Here is a 19,032-nt window from a genome sequence, read left to right on the forward strand (position 1 = left end):
TGCACTCAAGATGTCAAAACTTACACATGCAAACAAGCGGGTGAAGTACGACAATAGTAGATGCACGGCTTGCTAACAAGTCATCTGAAATGATCTACAAGTAGGGCTGAGTGTGGGCTGAGTGTGAGGTGGGGAGGTGAGAGGTCTGCCTTGTTCAGGACCCGAAGTGTAACTTGGAGGTGATGCGGTGTAGGGACGATAAGTGGCCATTGTCTCTCACCGTCTCTGCTGTGAATTCGGGTGGGTTGTCGTTGATGTCGGTGACTTTGATGACGGCCGTGGCGGTGTTGGACAACCCGTACATGGGGTTGCCCTCCATGTCTGTGGCCTGGATGATCAACGTGTACTGAGGCACTTTCTACGAGGAAAACAGAGGAAAGAAAACATTAATAAACAGTCCTCTCACCGAAACACCTCAGGCTGTAACTTGTATTTGTTGAGTATTACATTTACCAAAAAAACATTTTGTCCTACAATTCATCTCCCCCTCTAGCTTTCAAACCACAACGAGGAATACTAGTGATTCTCACAGTGATCAAGCCCACATCATTTCCCTATGGAGAAAGGCTCAAGTCAGCTTGCTATGGGAGTGCAACACATTTACACCACTCGGTGTAGAGTCACGGTGCATGATGGGTAATCCCGCTCTAACAAATGACTCCCTTCACATTAAAAGCCACTCAGGTGACGGACCAGTTGCTAGGTAATGAGAATCTGCAAATTACTTTCACGGTGGCAACTGCCGTACATATAACAGCTATAACAGTGCCCCCGGGGGCAATTTGATTGAGCGGGCCATCTAGCCAGATTGCCCTTGCCATAATTGCACCAACTGGTGTATTTTCTCTTCGATTTATGTATTTATTTAGTTATTTTTCCCATTCATCCACACAATAAAAGCAAGGCCATTGCCAAGCAATTAAATAGAAGTGTTACCATTTATAGCAACAGGATGAAAACATTTAGCTGCTCACTGATGCATGTTGCTTTTATCTCAGAGTAAATAAGTATGAAGCAGACGGCGAGTCCATTTCCGGGTTTGTTGGTAAGATGGTAATCGGACATGCTTAGCGAGCTTCATTAGTTTTAAGACCCACTAAAGATTATTAGTGGCAGAATCAACCCAAAACTATGCAGCTATGGTCCTGCAATCCACAGCAAATTTAGGATAACAAAAGGAAATTATCTCTTGATGTATGCGAGTTAGAAGAGCGCTCAGCAGCAGAGGAGGAGGACACATTCATTAATGTGATAAGTGGCTGTGATAACAGGACTGTAAATTTAATGCTACTGCAAAGGAGTTTAATAGACGGGCACGTGTGCACAACACACACATGCACGCACACAAACTGCCATAATGCCCACCTCTCTGTCCAAGCCGGCTGCCACCGTAATGATGCCCCCGGTCTTGTTGTTGATGGTGAACATGTTGGATGTTGGGCTCTCAGGATTCTGAGAAAGGATCTTGTAGCGAAGCATCCCATTGGCTGTTTTGGGGTCGTCTTTGTCAACGGATGTTACTGTCATAACGAAGGTCCCTGAGGGGTGACGAGACAGACATTGAGACTAAAACTGGGGATTTAACAAGGATTTTAAAGAAGTGTAAACGTGTTTAATTTCTGTACTCCTGTCTATCAGGATCCATTTACTAACATGGCACACAGTCAAAGCGCTGCCCAGAGAAACGCTTTGGCTTTGCCTCGGATGTTGAGAAAGCACCCGAGAATACTTGCTATTGGCAGAGATCTAATCCATATCAAACCGAAGCCAAATTAACAAAATGGTTACTCCCCATGGTTCATCAATGCTGTTTGATGAGGTAATAGTCTAGTGGCACTGTGTGCCAAAGGGCAGGAGGCTGCTCGGGGCTTCTACCTGGTTTGGAGCCTTCAGCGACGGAACCGTTCCAGATCTGGTGGATAAACTCCGGCCGGTTGTCGTTCATGTCAATCACATTGATCACGATGTCGATGGGGCTCTCTACCTGGTTACCGTTCAGATCCACAGCATGGGCTCTCAGCTATAGCAAGACACCAAAGAAATCACCTGTCAGGGGGTCACGGTGGACAGACGGCAATACGCTACACATATTATTCATAAAAGAACAGACGTAATTAGGGAGAATACGGAACACACTTTTCTGGGCAGAACTTTAGCATCGTCATGGCTCTCTACCTTTGGCTACATCCAATTCAAGTAAAAATACTGTAAACCAGTTCCACGGAGGACAAAGTATCCGCAGGTTTTTACTCTCAACTTGTACTTGACTGATTAATTAGGTCACTAATTGGTTAGTTTCTATCCTCACCTTGTTGTTAAGGTCTGAACTGGGAACCAATTTATATGAAAAACCAAAAACCTGAAGAGACACGGCCCTCCGTAGAACCACTTTGAGACCCCTGCTGGTAATGTTTGTTAACAGTGCAGCACTTCTGCAGATGCCCCCTCCACTATACCTTCTTTATCATCCTTCTGCAGATGCCCCCTCCACTATACCTTCTTTATCATCCTTCTGCAGATGCCCCCTCCACTATACCTTCTTTATCATCCTTCTGCTGATGCCCCCTCCACTATACCTTCATTACCATCCTTCGAATTACTGCTTTTATTGCCGGCCCACAGTCGAATGCCTTAACCTCAGTAAAGATTCCACTAGCACTGGACGCTAGACATATCATGACCTCACTGTAGGTTACTGTTACTTTTACAGCTAGTTTAGTAACAAATTAATCTGCACATTGAATCTTTCAAATTCTCAGACGGATAAGTTAGAGGTCCTGAATCCTCCTGGCATCTATCCCTTTCTCCAGGGATCACCGTGGAGGGTTATTTGGACTACAAAGGGGCCTTAAGCACATGGCAGCTAGCCTTCGTGACAACACATACAGTACATATTTCTCAAACGAGGTCGAATACGTTTGCGATAAGAGGGCTAGATGTTTGGTTGACATTACTGATAATGTTTGAAATGTCTGAGCTGTTGCTGCTATTCACTGTACAGATAAGCAAGGCCAAAGTTCTCTCTCTATCATGGACTAAAGTCAATAAAGTCCGACACACTTTAGGTGGTGCATGGGTCAAGGAAAGCTTGAGATTAACGGGAATTGAACAAACTAAAAGTCCACCAAAGTATTTGGCAACCAAAAAAATTATGTTTCGATCATCCGTTCTCTCTCCTGAAAGCCCATTTGTATGTACATAGGAGGGTGAGTGGACGTACATGGAAGTTAGATATGTCTTCTCTGTCCAGAGGTTTCATGACAGACAGCTCTCCACTGATGGGGTGGATGATGAAGATGCCTGTGGGTGGCTGGTCAGCCCCAGGTCCGGTCACACTGTACCTCAGGGAGCGGTTCTTGTCATGGTCCGACCGGATCTGTTTCAGAACGGGAAGTAGGTTGGTTAATGATAATTGCTCAATTGTAGGTATGCCTGTTTATAGAATATACACTGTGTATGTGTGTGTGCCGCTTCACAGTGCATTCCCATTGGTGATTGGTACAGACTGATTTTCCAACATCCTGGGAGTGTATGCGTTTGTGCGTACCTCAGCTATAAGTGGGTGTTAAGTATTTGAGCCTCTGTGTCTTCACTGGGCTGTCTACTTCAGCTGTTAGGCCTGTGTATCCATGGTGTTTGCCCCGACTGCCTTACCCTTATGCCAGCCATTACCCCCCACCCCCCACCACGTGACCCAACGGCCGTGAGTTAAATTGAATATCTACAGGCGGCATATACTGGATTTAGCACTCCGTCAGGAACCAGTAAGCTTACAATGAGAAAGTGTCTACTTCTTAACTGACATGAGGAGGATTTCCAGTCATACCTCATTCACATCCACCCAACCCCTGCTATGGAGAGATGTGTGCAGTTGTGTGTGTGTGTATTTGTTAAAGATAAATGGATGGGCTGGGAGTGCCCTTGAGCCCATGATAAAGGGAGGATAATATCTCCACAGTCAACCTGAGGGAAACAGGCCAATGGAGGGCTCTTTGTATTTCTCACTGTCGTCTCTGATGCTACATAATACCAGGTTACATTCTTACTGACGGCCTGCCTGGGAGTGGGAAATCAGCTACAATTGCAAAAGCACTTGACCTTTTGGGAAGTGCTATAAATATGGCAGTGGACTATTGCTGTTGATACAAGCAGAATGGAAATGGCCCCTCTAAAAATCCACTGCCACTCTGCAGAACTATGAAGCTGAGATAGGAACAAGAACATGTCGCTTGTGGTTATGGACTTCTGTGACTCTTTACCCGGACCAGCTCCTGGGGGAACTCTCCTCTGGAGTTCTCTGGGACGTTGATTGGTGGGATTACCCAGTCCCTCTTCATGCGTTTCAGCTGTCCCACAGAGCTGCTGTCTGACTGTCGAGATGGGAACCAGATCTCCTCAAGACCCTGGGACAGAGATGGGGGAGCTGGCATATCCTGGGCCTGGAGGTAAAAAATAACATCCACACATTTAAAATAAAATAATAAAAAAGGCTTTTGGTAGATTGTTCATGCAGTAGAATCCAGTGGCTTCATTAAGACTGGTCATACAGCCACAGGGAAAAATATTTACCAACCAAATAATTAATAGTTGGTAATTATGCTAGGTGACTTAGCACTTTTTCCTTTATTTTCTTTATAATAATGCTGCATAGGTGGCCAAATGTAGATATTTCTGTTGATGTGATCATGTAATATTTTAGTATCTACTGTATTTAAGAAAGTGATGGTTAACATTGTCTTCATACTGTGGTGATGTGTTTGAACGGCCTCTCCAGATTTCAAGTGACAAACACATGGCTGGGCATGAGAGTAGTGTTTGAGATGCTTTAAATCACAGACCACCTCTCATATCATGATAAAAAGAATGCTCGCGCGCGCACACACGCACGCACGCACACACACACATGCTTCTAAAATGGATGCGCAATCTTCCCTTGGCTGTAATGAATGTGATTTGAAACAAAGGAGGATGGTACCTGCAAGCCAAACTCTAAATACCCATATGGCTCCAATTGCTTATTCTGTTCCACAGAGAAAGACTATTGGGAGAAAGAGTGAAGTAGCGCCAGAGAAGTCACAATAACCTTGAACGCACAGCGGACAAATGAAAACAAGATGACAGCCAACGTAGGTAGTCAAAGTAAATAAATGACAGCTGCAATTTCCATGCTGCAGAATAGTCCCGCTTCTGAAAGTCGCTTTACTCTCTGTCCTTCATCTGTAAATACTGATTGTCAATTCGTTGCACAATATCCCAAGTACTGAAACTAGCCTAAAGTTATCTGTGCAAACACCAAAATTAATTACTGTTTTGCCACCTTACACGAACCCCATCCCACGCCGCCGCGCCGCGCATGCCGCCCCTCCCTGACGATCTTCGGAGCTGTCGGAGCGCCTCCACTAATCATGTTTGAAATCCGATTATGCTGCTTTCACACATTTGAAATGCAGAGAGGCAAGCGGACAGATAGTGGGGAACATGCCTCAGAAATATCTATTACCCTATTAAAGCGAAGGAGAGAGTGAGAGCGGTAATTATTTGTGACCTGGCGTCTAGAATGATAAATGATTTGGAGGGTTTGCTTAGAAGCCTCAGCCCAACACACATAGTCATCTGTCTCCGGAGTGTACTGCAGGTCTCTCCCCGCTCCGTCAGTCTACCTCCCTCTGTTCTTTGATTGCTAGTCTACACTTCAGCCTCCTCGCATGTTTGTGTGTGTGCTAGAGAGGTGCATGGTTATTACAATATTCCAATATAAGAAAGGACGTTAGTTTTCGACTGTTCATGTGCTAGACCTCAAGGAATAGACCTCTTTAAACACTGAAATACTTTTAATTTATTTTTTATTGAATTAAAACACACATCTAACATTTTTGCATACAATTATTTATATGTGTAGCCTACAGTCCAAAAAGCGGTAGCCTAAATGTTGTCTACAGTCGAAAAGTGGTCCTTAGCCTACAGTCAAAAACGACGTAGCCTAGTTGTAGGGTACAAGGTTCCATTGGTATTGTTTTTTAGTGGAGTGAGAATTCACTAATGTTAATGTAAGATTTAATAAAATTACCTAATTTAATGTTAGCGAAATGAGACAGTAGGCTAGAACAAGCAACTAACTGGTATATTTATACATATTCACACATATTCAGAACTTGTGTTGGTGGCCTATAACTTGTGGATGCCATAAGTTCTGTAAAGTGCTTTGCTACTGGCACTCCTTCCCTCCCCAAGCTCTTTCTGTATGCTTGCCCCCATCTCAGCCGAACTCAGCTAACAGTGAGCTAACGATATAACAGTGGTGATGCTAATGCTAGCGGTAGGTCACTAATGTTAACGAGACAATCCTTACTTCATTGATGAAACCATTTCCCCAGGGCTGATGCATTTGCAGCGTTTGCTGAAATAGCATCTAATTGCTGATGTGATTAAGGATCGCATGCTGATGATTCAAGATAATCAATCTCTATTGGAAAGCTAACTACCTAACCAGATAACCTGGTGAGAATAAAGAAGTCAGTCAGAGATTTGATTAATACCATATCACCAAGGCCATAGCCAAAAATGTCAAAACAGTGCATGGAGTTGACAAACAGCACTGACATCAATAGCAAATCAGAGGGTAGGCCAGGTCTAGTCTTCTAAAACAGATATGCTTACCCATTTGAGTCAACCTGTATCTATTTGAAAAGCTGCGGTGGCCAAGCCCATAGTTTATCTATGCTAGACAAGTGTGCATTTCTCTTTAAATGAGCGACACTGGTGACTAATGGTCTCATTAAAATCACATACCTGCAGGAGTCACTATGGTAAATGAGCATCAATGCCTAACGATGCTGTTTTGAAAACCCTCCACAATCCTCCCCTGTAGGATTTTCGTTTTAAACCACAGAACGACTCCATCACTGCAGCTAGTGGTCCGCTGCACTCAGACTAACTAGACATAACTGTCAACATTAACTTTTAATCTGGGGGCTTATAAAAGAAGGCCCTGGCCTTTTATGTGATGCTTTCTGAGAGGTCTTTTTAAATAGGCTGCTTGTGTAGCTAATTTGGCCTCTATGTGACTGGAGGAAGAGACAATGTATTTTCAGACTGTTTCTGTTGAACAAACAGGCTGAGTGTACTGCATTCGTTAACAATAACCGTCCACAGTGTAAGAAGATCAGAAAACACTGAGTTTAATAATTCACCTAAAACAACTCACTCACATCCCTGGAAATTGGTATGAGAGAGGGAGAGCTGAGAAAGTAAAACAATGCTAGTGAACCCCCCCCCCCCCCCATCATAGCTTAATGGGAATCTCTGCACTCTAGCCAATTAACACCATTCTTGCAAGTGAGAAAGAAAGAATTTCACAGATGATGGCCATTCGATTGAACAGGAAAACATAATCCACTACTGAGTGTGAAATGGTAGAAGTACACGGCTGTTTTCCAGTCAACTCCCTGTTCTCTCTCCCTTACACTCTTGACTGCATTACCACGCAGCAAACAGCCAATCACAATGTTGACTGACGAGCACATGGTGAAGCGTTAGCCGTGCCTGTTGACCCAAGCGGAAGAATGAACAACAGAATCTTTAAAGCTAGAGACAGATGCTTCCTGTCTTTTGAATCACCACTAGGAGTACACTGCGAATCACAATACACTCCTCCTGGCCGCTACCGACCACAAGGAGGCTGATTGAAATCAGTCTTGATGAGGAGCTATTCCGCATCTGCTGTCTGCGCCCGCGCCACAACCCACTGACCGTGTTCAGTATATGTTTGTGCTTCCTGTTAAACTGACACATTACGTTTTAATTAGGGAGCATCCACCCAGTCTCCCGGAACACCTGCTACAATTTACTGAACAGATCATCTGTGAACGCTACGGCAGGGCTAATAGGCGGAAGGAATGGGATAAAGGGTTGGAATCGGAATTGAAACATTCCACAATTCTACCGGAAGTCGTAAATGAACAAATGAACCAACATGAGAGAGGGAGAGTGAGAGAAAGAGGGAGGCTGAAAAGAGAGTGAGGGTGGAGAGGGAGTGTGTGTGTGTGTGTGTGTGTGGAGGTGCTTGACGTACCGGTGGGGTCTGGCCTATGGGGGGCGTCAGGGTGACCTGGGTCTGCCACTGCAGCTGGCTGGTCTCATCCCTGGCCACGACAATGAGGGGCACCCCCCGGAGCCTGGACATAGCCAAGGGTCTTAGTGCATAGACCACCCCATCAGCCCCTATCCGGAAATCCGACGGGTTGCTGCACTCAAACCGCACCAGTCCACCTTGACCGCAGTTCACAAACTTCACTGTTAGAGAGAGAGGGAGAGAGGAGTCAGTAAATGAGATTGAAGCTCAGGCAACCAGGGAGACAGACAGACTGACCGACAGCGATTACCCACTCAGACAGACAAACAGACACCCAGACAGTCAAGGGGCCTCCTCCCATACCGCTCACATACTGTATGGTATAGTCCACAAAGGCTCTCCAATTCCTCCTAAAACACATACATAATTTATTTCAAGCTGCACCCCAAAGGTATTGTTCAAAACAGGTGCAGTAAAAAGAGAGAAGGAGAGAGGAAAAGAAAGAGTGCAAAAGGGAGACGTGCACCCCTGAAGGGCACTTGCTGAATCACAAGACAAAATACCAAACCAATCCATGTTAAAACCGGGCTGCCAATTAGACTGTGGCTTAATGCATTGTTTTGTCTGGAGAAATACAGTCATCGGCTTAAAAATTTAAGAGAGAAATAATGGAAATGGGTTACATATTTGTTTTTTGTAAAACCTTTTGGCTCCAGTCATTTAACCTTAGCTTTTTTTCCAATGAGAAATGGGAATGATTCGCTGTAGTTAGCAACCAATCCTAAGGAAGTGAGAAAGGTGGGGTGTTTATTTCATTAGTACACACACACACACACATCTCAATGGAACTTCTTAGTACACAGTCCCAGTGTGGATTTATGGCAGCAGTTTGACAACAGTTCATGTCACATGTGAGTGAGAGTGCATCTAGCAAACTACACACACATACATTCATACAAACACACAAACAGCAATTCACGGTCTCTTTAGTGCATCCTGCTTGGATCCATTTCTGTAACAGGTCTGTGTTCTATTAACAGTGTTAGAAGACAACAGAGCAGATAATACTGAAACTCCTCTAAGCTAAGGAGATCACACGTAAAGATACAAAACAATTTTTTGTGCGGGCTATGCCAATGCTATTTTGAATTATTAAACTAGCGTGGAATTACTTAACAAAAGCCTCTATAAAATGAAGTGTTTCCCCTACTTCCCAACATTGGCAGTGGGGGGGGGGGGGCAACATGCCGAAATCAACTACACAAAATTCTCAATGCATGAAATGCTAAAACATCCTCCCTGTACACCAGTCTCTCTTGCTTGTCAACTTCATTTTTTTAACATTATTTGACAATACTTTGTTAACATCATTCCCTAATAATAACTTAAGTACTCACTCTCAATTAACCATTCTCTAAAACTGTTCATCAATCGCCTCCCAGACTCCTAATTAACGCCAGTAGCTACTAACTATTGAGGCAATATGAATTCCATGTACAGTATAGTGTATTGCATTGGGGGTTAAAGAGGGGGTAGAAAATATAGTTCTGAGTATTTTTTACAATATATTGCAGCTCTGAATAGTTTTTCTTCAAAAAGTTTCCCTTGTACATTGAGGGAATTGTGAGTGAGGGGTTAGAAAATATAGTGGTTGGAATTATAACACAATCCTTCTCTAAAGCTAATGAGAAAAAGCAAATTAAAAACAATAACATCAAAATAGGATTTTTTTAAATTTAGTTCTCTACATTTACTTTAGCTCTAACCATTTCTCAGTGTGCTCCAACTTATAATATTATTTAACGTATGTAAATTATTATTAGTAATGTTGTTTCTTTCATATTTTTCCTACATAATTTTTCCTTTGAAAATGTACACAATACACACTATATAGACACACGGCAGGCATGTATTAGGCAAACTATGAAAATCGGAAATCTTATTATTCCAGCCAAATGTATATAAAGTTTCACCACAGACTTTTATTTTGAAGGCAAATACACAAAAAAACTGAGGTCTTATTGTTGCTGCCAAATCTCTAATCTTTCCAGGATGATGCTAATCTATTGTAGCCGATTGTAGCTATCGAATTGTTACAGTTGGTTAGCTAGCTTGCTTCTTACCTTTGATTTTCACTCAGATGATGGCTACCTTCTTTATATCAATGTGACAGCCACTTACTGACAGTTAAGTACAAACTTGTGAACAGACACAGACAGTTATGTTTCTCTGCCCTCACTCCAAGGCTTGGAACTCAGAATGTTGGGTGCAGAAATGTTTTGCCCAGCTCTGATGTTGGTGTGATACTAAACTGCACGCAATGGTAAACTGCACTCAGCTTGATAAAAAAAATATATATATATATCATAAAGAAATATTCTGCTTTTCTGTGGCAGCACATCACAATTTAGACAATTAGGGGGAAACACTGGAATTGTATCTTCCATTCTTGTGTTACCTTAAGGACAGAGAGTGTTATAGAGCTTCAGAGGGTCTTTTACTGGGAGAAGAGCAGTGGGAGGTAGGGCATTGCATCTGGGCCTGTGGAGGAAGGCTGCATCTCAGCTCTGAACAGATACTCTAACGTTTAGCCCTGGCTGCTGAGCAAGGAGATGTCGAAAGTAAACTATTTTTGTGAGAGTGCACAAAAACACATCCGACAATACACAGAAATACAATGTATTTCCTACCTACTAACTAATAGCTTTTCTGTGGCCACATAATTAACACTGCCTTGCTAGTTCAAGATTGCTAGTTCAAGCCTTTGTGTTCGCTTACATCCGGCTCCCAACATACTATAGAACATGTCCTTCTACTCTGGAAAATAAAGCACAATGGCTAAACCATCACAGCAGGAGATGGAGCACTTTTCCCGATGGCAAAGTAATGTGAAACAGTGAAAATGGGCAAAGCATAAAGAGAGGGGAAAAAATCATTCACTTGGTCAGACTGTTGACTTTCACAGTTGGGATAAAGGCATCCAGTGGTGTGAACCATACTGAATGAACCCCCGTCTTCACCAAAAGAGGACAGAAATATAGCATTTTTCTTTCATGAAGCACCATTTTCATATATATATATTATAGATTATTATTATTTTCACATTATAGGTCACATTAAAAGTGGAAAAAGTCTACACACCCCTGCTAAAATGCCAGGTTTTTGTGATAAATCATGTCAGAACTTTTTTCACTTTTAATGTGACCTATAATGTGAACAATTCAATTGAAAAACAAACTAAAATCTTCGATCGGGGGAAAATGAAAAATAAAAACTTTACAATTCCAAAACATTACAATTTCTCAAATGTTTGAGAACTGTATTGACCGACACTGTTTTAATAATGTTTCTTAAGAGAAAGCTTTTGGCGCAAGCTCATGTGCTATGCATTATCTATTAATTCTCTTCTCTGGGCAAATCAGTGCCGCTAGAACAATTTAGACTAGCCTTGCCCTACAGACTAGGCCTTACAGACAGAGTTGCATTTGAGGGCACACTTTTAAGCTTATACTTTTTTGTAAAACCTACTTGTACACAGGCAGCCCATTTCTGATCTAGGAATATTGCTAAATCATTTAGTATAACAATAACTTAGCAACACATCTGAATGAAGTGTGAATATACCCCCCCGGACCTTGTAAGTAGGGCCTCGTCCCTTCCAAAATCCCAATTTAACCGCTGGTTATAATCAATGAGAAATTCTGCAAAACCTGAGCCATGTTGGTTGAAAATCAAACATTGAACTCAAATGAGGAAAATTGCAGACCTGTTCTATTTTATTATGTCTTCAGTGAGAAAGACAGAGAATAAGGCAACAGGGCCCAGCAAACAGACCATGAACTAAGCCAGAACACTGTACTGTACATTGGTTAGTCTGCTACATATGACAAATTGCCATGCATCTAAATATTGATGAAAAGCGCACAGAAATGTGTCTCAGAGAGCAGCTCTGCATTTTAGGGGAAAAGCAAAGAGCAACATTTAATGATGATTAACATACTAGCGCTGGAGGTCAATCTAGCCCATGCCTATGGTAACAGAAATGTGTATATATTGACCATCTATCCATACTTGACGCAGAGATTTTGCTCAAGCAACCTCATCCAATTATTTTTTTTGTCTGTTTGAACCTGGCAAATCCAACTTCAGAGTGCTACATGACCTTGGCTAGCTGAAGGTGTTTCCTTGCAGCCATCCATCTGTAAATTCAAAGCCTTCAGGCAATCAACTCCACAGCACTAGTCTTCAGACACATAGGCAGAATACAGAGAGAAGTGTCAGAATGGCTCAGCTCTCAATGACAGCTGCTGGGTGGATGAGACTTGAGAGACAACACATTGTTAAGGGGCGAGGTGAGACAATCTAATTCACACGCTCTATTCTTAATGAGCTATATTGATTGGCTGGCTGAAGCACTTTGTTTGTTGTTGCCTATGGGATCAAAGAAATGATAGATCCAATTAATGTGTGGATGAAAATCACCCCAAAAACCATGTAGAGATTCTTTGTGCACCTAGGTGGGCTGCCCGGATTTGTACGATCAGCACAAAGTGAGTTGGAAGTGAACGAGGTGGGAGAGAGAAAGACTGAGAAAATATATCAAATAGAGAAAGACAGAGATGGCACATGGAGGTGGGTGTGTCCTCTCGATTGTCCCTAAGACAGTCATTAGTGTTCATATGTTTTCTACTTTACTTTTTATATTATTTACAGGGCAAGCTCCTGAGCCTGGTCTGTCGCTACCAAAATATGCTACCACAGAGAGGTGTGTGTGTGTATAATATCAAGGTTAGCCTATCTGGACTGCAGGTTTTCACTTCATGGCATTGGGGCCTGTAGTTGGGACGCTAAGCTCCAATTCTCCAGCTCAGTCTGAGATCCGGCCATGTGAACACCTCTGGGCGGCCCTTCAGCAAAGAAGCGTCATGGCGATTGCTGTGCAAATTCCCACCAGGCAACACCAATTCCAATGATAATGAATGGGGATGTCCGGCATGTGTCTATTAATTTATCATGCCCAGCTCCCCAACCCAAGCCCCTGAGCTCACATAGCCCATTGGAGACAGGGGCAGCATTTACTATGTTCCAGTTTATCTATATCTAGATTTATCTGCTCTCCTAGGTATAACCAAACTAAAAGAGATCCTGGCTGCCACCACCGCCACGCCCAATCAGACATGTCGTCATGACCACAGGGCCGGGGAGACAAAGGCCTTAATTAGTTCGGACAGAAACGCCGATGCAGCACAGAGAGGGCTATATACTGCTGCTACTAGCTACCCCGGCTTTTCGGGGGTGGGGCAGGGGGGAGGGGGGTGGGGTGAGAAAACAGGCACGTCAGCAGAAAGTCCATTCCAACTAATGCCTAGCACCGGGGCCCAACATTACCTCTGACTCAACGAGCCCATTCACAGGCTCATAGAACCCCCCGTAGCTGACTAACAACACAAAAAGCATAGCTAAACTCCCCAAAGTGTCACTCTTTTGTCTGTCTCCATCACGTGATCACCCTGACAGACAGGGAACAGATAAAGAATGTTTGTGCATGTGTGTGTGTGTGGGGAGGGGCGGGGGGTTAATGTGCGCATCATTTGCAGTGTTCTCAAGAACAGTCACATAGGCAGCAGTTTTTTTGGAAGATCTAAGATGTGTCATTTTTATGCAGCCTACCTGACAGTAAGAACAAACAAAGAAACAGTCTCTGATAGTCAAACATCCGAGACAGTAAAAATAAAAAACAGAAATCCATAAGTGTATTCCTTTTTATTCCAGTCTGTCAATCCAATATGGTGGCAGGAAGCTGGTATAAAGCTAAAAGGACCATAATGTTGTATTAATGTGACAAGGCTGTGCCACGTCATGTGGGTCCTGATATTACCATAATTCATCTCCAGCTGGTGATGTCATTGACATGTGTGAAATACTCAGCAAAGGTGTTTCATCAGTCTCCTGGCAAAAAAACAGACCCCAGCGAATGCTCCAGAGGCAATCCCTTCGGGCAAATGCCAGGACGCCACTGATAAAATGCATTATTCACAACAACAAATCACCAAATCTAGTTCATACTCTAACAATGGGCCTAGCTAGCTATACTGGAGATTAGACAATGCGATATAAAATATAGGCTGCGCATTAGCTGTGTTCAGTGGAATGTCAATACAAGGGGACATTGTTAACAAATCATAGTGCTAATAAAGCCACTCTGGAAAATAAAATAGGGGCTAAATTGATAAATGGCATAACATTTTTTTTAAGAGGCTTTAGTTTCTGATCACAAAACATGCATTTTCCGAAAACATTTTGCATTAAATTAGAACTTTATCCCCCAATTTTCCATTATGGCCGTTCTACCTTTCACAATATTCTGTCCAAATTTTCCAATAATTATATGAAAAGGCTTAAAACAACATAATGGTTTTAAAGTGTCATAGTGTAGCTTTTTTACTGCTCATAATGATGCATGCTTGTATACTTAATTCTCCTGTAGGTGGATTAAGCTTTTACTATGAATACATTTGGTACAGCCACAAGGGTAATAAGCAAAGAACTGCCATTTTAAATAGTTAGCATATATAGCTTTTTTCCTCAAACCTTTTCTTCCATCACAAGAATCTAAAAGCCATTAATTCTGACGGGGAAGAGGGTAAAGCAGCAATGTTTTTGTTTTGAGTAGAAGGGAATGCAAAAGAAGTAAACAGTTTACAGTTGATGTCTGGATGTTGGGATGATGAGGCTGGTCTTTTCTAGACTGGGGTCTTGCTTGAAGGGGTTTTACTAATGCAGAGCACTTCAAACACCACAGAGAGCCATGTGTTGAAGGCTCTGACTAAAATATGTACAGGATTCACATGAAAGAAACATGGCGAAATATCGACTTACTCTACTCATGTATTTCGGCTAAATAAACTTGTGAAAAGTGAAGAAGCTATCAAAGTCAAACGGGCTACGAAAGGCAGCAGCCTAAATTTATTATAGAGACCAACTCCCACGACAATTATGTGTTATTGCAGAAGACATACCCTCCTGAAACTGAGGCTTCAATTACAGAATGAAAACCTAAGAAAGCTGTAAAAAGATTGGTATGGTGGTCTAACGCTTATCTGCTGAGATTACTTAACACCTGAGGGCTGGCAGTCTTTTTTGTTTAAGATAGCACATAACACCTACAGTCCGACTTGTTAAAATACTCCAAACCATATGACAGCAATACAGTACTAGCGCTTCTTCCTTTTTTGGCATGTCGTTTGCATGTTTTTAGCTAGCAAGTTTATGTTAGTTAAATGGCTACCATGCCATTCACTTGCTAACACAACATAGCTTTCTGGTTAGATGCTTCATGAAAACAAAGCCATTGTGATTTATAGTGACAATACTTGTTAGAGTGGCCAGATAGCTAGCATAGGCAAAGCATTTAGTGTAGCCCAATCGGCTGCCAGATGGGTCTTTTATTATTTTATTCTTACATTGATTTTAATGGCAAGCTGGCCTGAAAGAAAATGAATGCAACACGCCACTTCAGGAAATAACCTCAGCCACTCCAGTATTGTGGTAGGAATGTTAGACATACAGCTCCGGAAAAAATTAAGAGACCACTGCACCTTTTTCTTTCTTTTCCAAAAAGTATATAAGGAATGTTTTGAGTGAGCAACAGAAGTGTTCAATTTGCAATGGTCTCTTAATTTGAACCCTTCTGCTCCTCACTTAAACCCTTCCTTTTCAAATTTTTTGGAAAGGAAAGGAAAAGATGCAGTGGTCTCTGTATAAATATATATATATATATGATGAATGTATACACACATTACTGATACCGTATAACTGTATTTCTTGTGTCTTCGCTAGGTACTCGACCGAGTCATTGATACTGGCAGGGGGTTGTCAATTCACACCACGCCACGTCAGTCAGAAATTGAACGGTAAATAAAAGGCAGACAGGCATTTGGACCAGTTTGTTTCTGCCTTAACCAATACAGTGATACAAACTCTACCATGCAACCCCACACCTGCACAAACTCAGATGGAGACACACCCAGCACAAGTAGCTTCATCTTGGCAGCTAGAAGCAATAACTTAAGCAGGCAGGTCCCTTTCAATCTCAGACAGGCTGACCTATGGGTTTTGTGGATATGCTAAATGGACTCCTTGCCCAGAGGGTGGCAAACAGCTTTTTTCCATAAAGGAGATCCTCCCTGTCCTCCTTTCTCTACACACTTAGCATTTATCTCACATCAGCTCATGACCATTTTTGCTCTTTTAGGAGCCAGCAGGCCTGTCTGACAGTCATAGTGTTGAGAGGACAGTAAGAAGGTAAGCAGATCCACTCCCCACCGGTGCCACTCAGTCACCTCCATTTCCTTCACAGAGAGGGAGATGCAGATATCTATTTCCTCTTGATTGGAACCATTAACGTCCTGAGTTGCTAAAAGAAAATGGCTTAAAAGGGATTCAACAAAATTCCTGCAGATCATTACATACTAGCGCACACTGATTATTATTATTTTTTCTCCAAATGGCTAAGAAATAAAATAATAAGATGTATTGATTGCATGTGTTTATACCCCAGAGTAATTACTTTGAGGAAATACCTTTGACAGCCATTATAGCGGTGAATCATTTGGAAAAATATTCTATGAACTTTCACTTTCAGGGCAACATATAGCTATTGTTTTTGTCAAACTTGCTCAAGCTCAGTTTATTTGATTAGGAATCACTGATATATTGAAATATTCTACGTTTATATGAAATTGTTTTGGACTGTTTCATAGGCTTCCGATTTTATTTTGAATCTTAACAAACTGGGCATTTTTTGTTTGTGACAAGCAAACTCATAACATGCTTCAGTCATCATTAAGTTACATCATTATAAAAGACTTCTTTTAGAGGTTTTGGCTGACAACAATGAAAATAAATATTGTAGGTGACTAGTTTTAGCTGATTGTATCTGATGAATGTATCTGATGAAACTTATTAATATCAATAACCGATAATATAATAATGGATTTGATAGACAACTTAGTGTTCACTGTGCAGATGTATTATGCTTTCAATGTCAAAACATTTGGAGAGGATTTTGACTGATAATATAATGGCAATTTTAAAATGTTTTCAAATGTAACCCTAAACACCAAAATAATCTGTTTAATGATAACCAGCTACCATGGTATAAGCTAGGTGTTAGAAATGGCTATCTAGTTAGTCTGTGGTCTATCATCATTTTATAGGTTTAAATCAGGCTTAACACTTTGTTAATTTTGATTATTTAATTTCATAATTGTTTTTTAATAAACATATTATTGTTAATTGTTTATCTTTCTGAAACTTATGTCACATATTTCAATTTGGAAGTGTTTTTTTTTATGTTGTAATACAGGGCACAGCTTTAAGAGAGAACTAGGTCTCAGTCGTTGTCTGTATAAATAAAGGAAAATAATGAAATGAAATAATGTCTCTATCTCACTTTCTATTTGAGGAACAACACAACTGCTGGCACACAACACCTAGGAGGATACACCCACAGTAGCTCACTACCAGTTTGAAAAAGGGTCAGGGGGATGGCAGCTAGGGCCTTCCCGTTTGCTATGTTTTGGGAAAGAGACAGGGATAGTGGTGGGTGACACATTATAATAATTATAAATTTTATTTGGGGGACGCCATTCAAAACACTCAAGGACATCTTACATAAAAATGGGCCTGTATAAGTGAGTTAGCCAACAGTGAAAGTAAAAAAAAAGTGATGGAGAGGCATTCCCAATTTTGAGACAACAAGGAACAGAAAATACTTTGTGGCAACAGATGGGTACTAACACAGTGTTATACTGCATAAGTGTTGGTATTGCTCTGGATCAAGTTAATCTATGACTCTGAGGCTCAAAAAAAAAAAAAATATTAACGCATTAATGCAAATAAAATAAAAATGTTTTAATGTCTAACTATTTTAAATGAATTGAATGTGCTAAATTTGACAGGACTAATATACTTTATATCTACATATGTGCAAATGAATGAAAAATATTGACACTTATGAACTATTTGAATACTTTTCCCCACTGTCTTTCACCCTGCTTAGTGTCCTGAGTTTCTTCAGACTACGTGACATGGTCAAATCACGTGTTGAAGGAAAATAACCACTTCTTTGAAGTATATCACCAATAGCGGCACATAACTTCAAGCATATTCCACTTATCATCTGTTCTCTCTGAGATCAAAGGGAGATGAAAACCTATTTCTTTGTAGAATTAAAACTGTCATTTTAACTGCAAAACCTTGATGGGACTACCAGTGGGGTCAGTGTGTGTGTCTGTGTGTCCATGTAAAAGATGTTAACCTCCTCCTAAGGGGATTTGACTGTATGTAGAGGCCAGGCTGAACCACACTGTCCAGAACCCTAAAATCATCATTAAATCAAAGTTTGTAAAAATAAGACCATTGAACTTTGTGTCTATAAATGATGCCCTTTAACCCCGTTCTCCCCGTCTTATAAAGGTCACTGTTTTAATTACCTTGACTTCCATCGTAAAATGTTTTACTGCTGAACACGGCTCACTCACTCAGAAGGGAGGGAGACCGACAAAAGCTACTGTATCTATTGCCGGATATCCAAGGAAAATGACTCCAGCAATGCCAGTGTTTTTATGTTAATGTAAACTCTAATGTAATTGTGTTTCCACAAGAAGGGGAGGGAAGAGTAAACTTTCACTGACCTTCCTCTTCTGGTGATGAAGAAAAACTGACGCCATTATCCAGCCTGATGTCACAATGGCTGAAATGGATGAGTTCTGCATCCAGATCATGGGACATGCTGTGCCCACCCTACCGCCAAGGAATTGCGTTCATATGGTACATAAATCGGTGCAAATGTGTTCGTTGTTAACATATCTCCAGTGATATCCTTCCTTAATAACTCACTATTACTATACTTTTTAACGTTTTGCTATTATGTCCTTAATGCAATCAATTCAGAATGA

General features: G+C 41.5%; 1 protein-coding gene across 2 annotated transcripts in view; it reads right to left on the bottom strand.

The window, feature by feature from the left end:
- The window catches only part of LOC105018767 (cadherin-2), a 72,042-nt gene that overhangs the window by 14,720 nt on the left and 38,290 nt on the right, over nucleotides 1-19,032 (bottom strand). For both annotated transcript variants that reach the window (XM_010884462.5, XM_034291458.1), the window contains exons 3-8: nucleotides 8,072-8,292; nucleotides 4,260-4,439; nucleotides 3,221-3,376; nucleotides 1,876-2,020; nucleotides 1,366-1,538; nucleotides 221-358 (exon numbers count right to left, since the gene is read on the bottom strand). In XM_010884462.5, coding sequence (XP_010882764.4) covers nucleotides 221-358; nucleotides 1,366-1,538; nucleotides 1,876-2,020; nucleotides 3,221-3,376; nucleotides 4,260-4,439; nucleotides 8,072-8,292 — 1,013 coding nt within the window. The remainder of the gene's footprint in view (nucleotides 1-220; nucleotides 359-1,365; nucleotides 1,539-1,875; nucleotides 2,021-3,220; nucleotides 3,377-4,259; nucleotides 4,440-8,071; nucleotides 8,293-19,032) is intronic.

The sequence above is a fragment of the Esox lucius genome, chromosome 3, assembly GCF_011004845.1.
Source record: "Esox lucius isolate fEsoLuc1 chromosome 3, fEsoLuc1.pri, whole genome shotgun sequence".
Taxonomy (NCBI): Eukaryota; Metazoa; Chordata; class Actinopteri; order Esociformes; family Esocidae; genus Esox; species Esox lucius.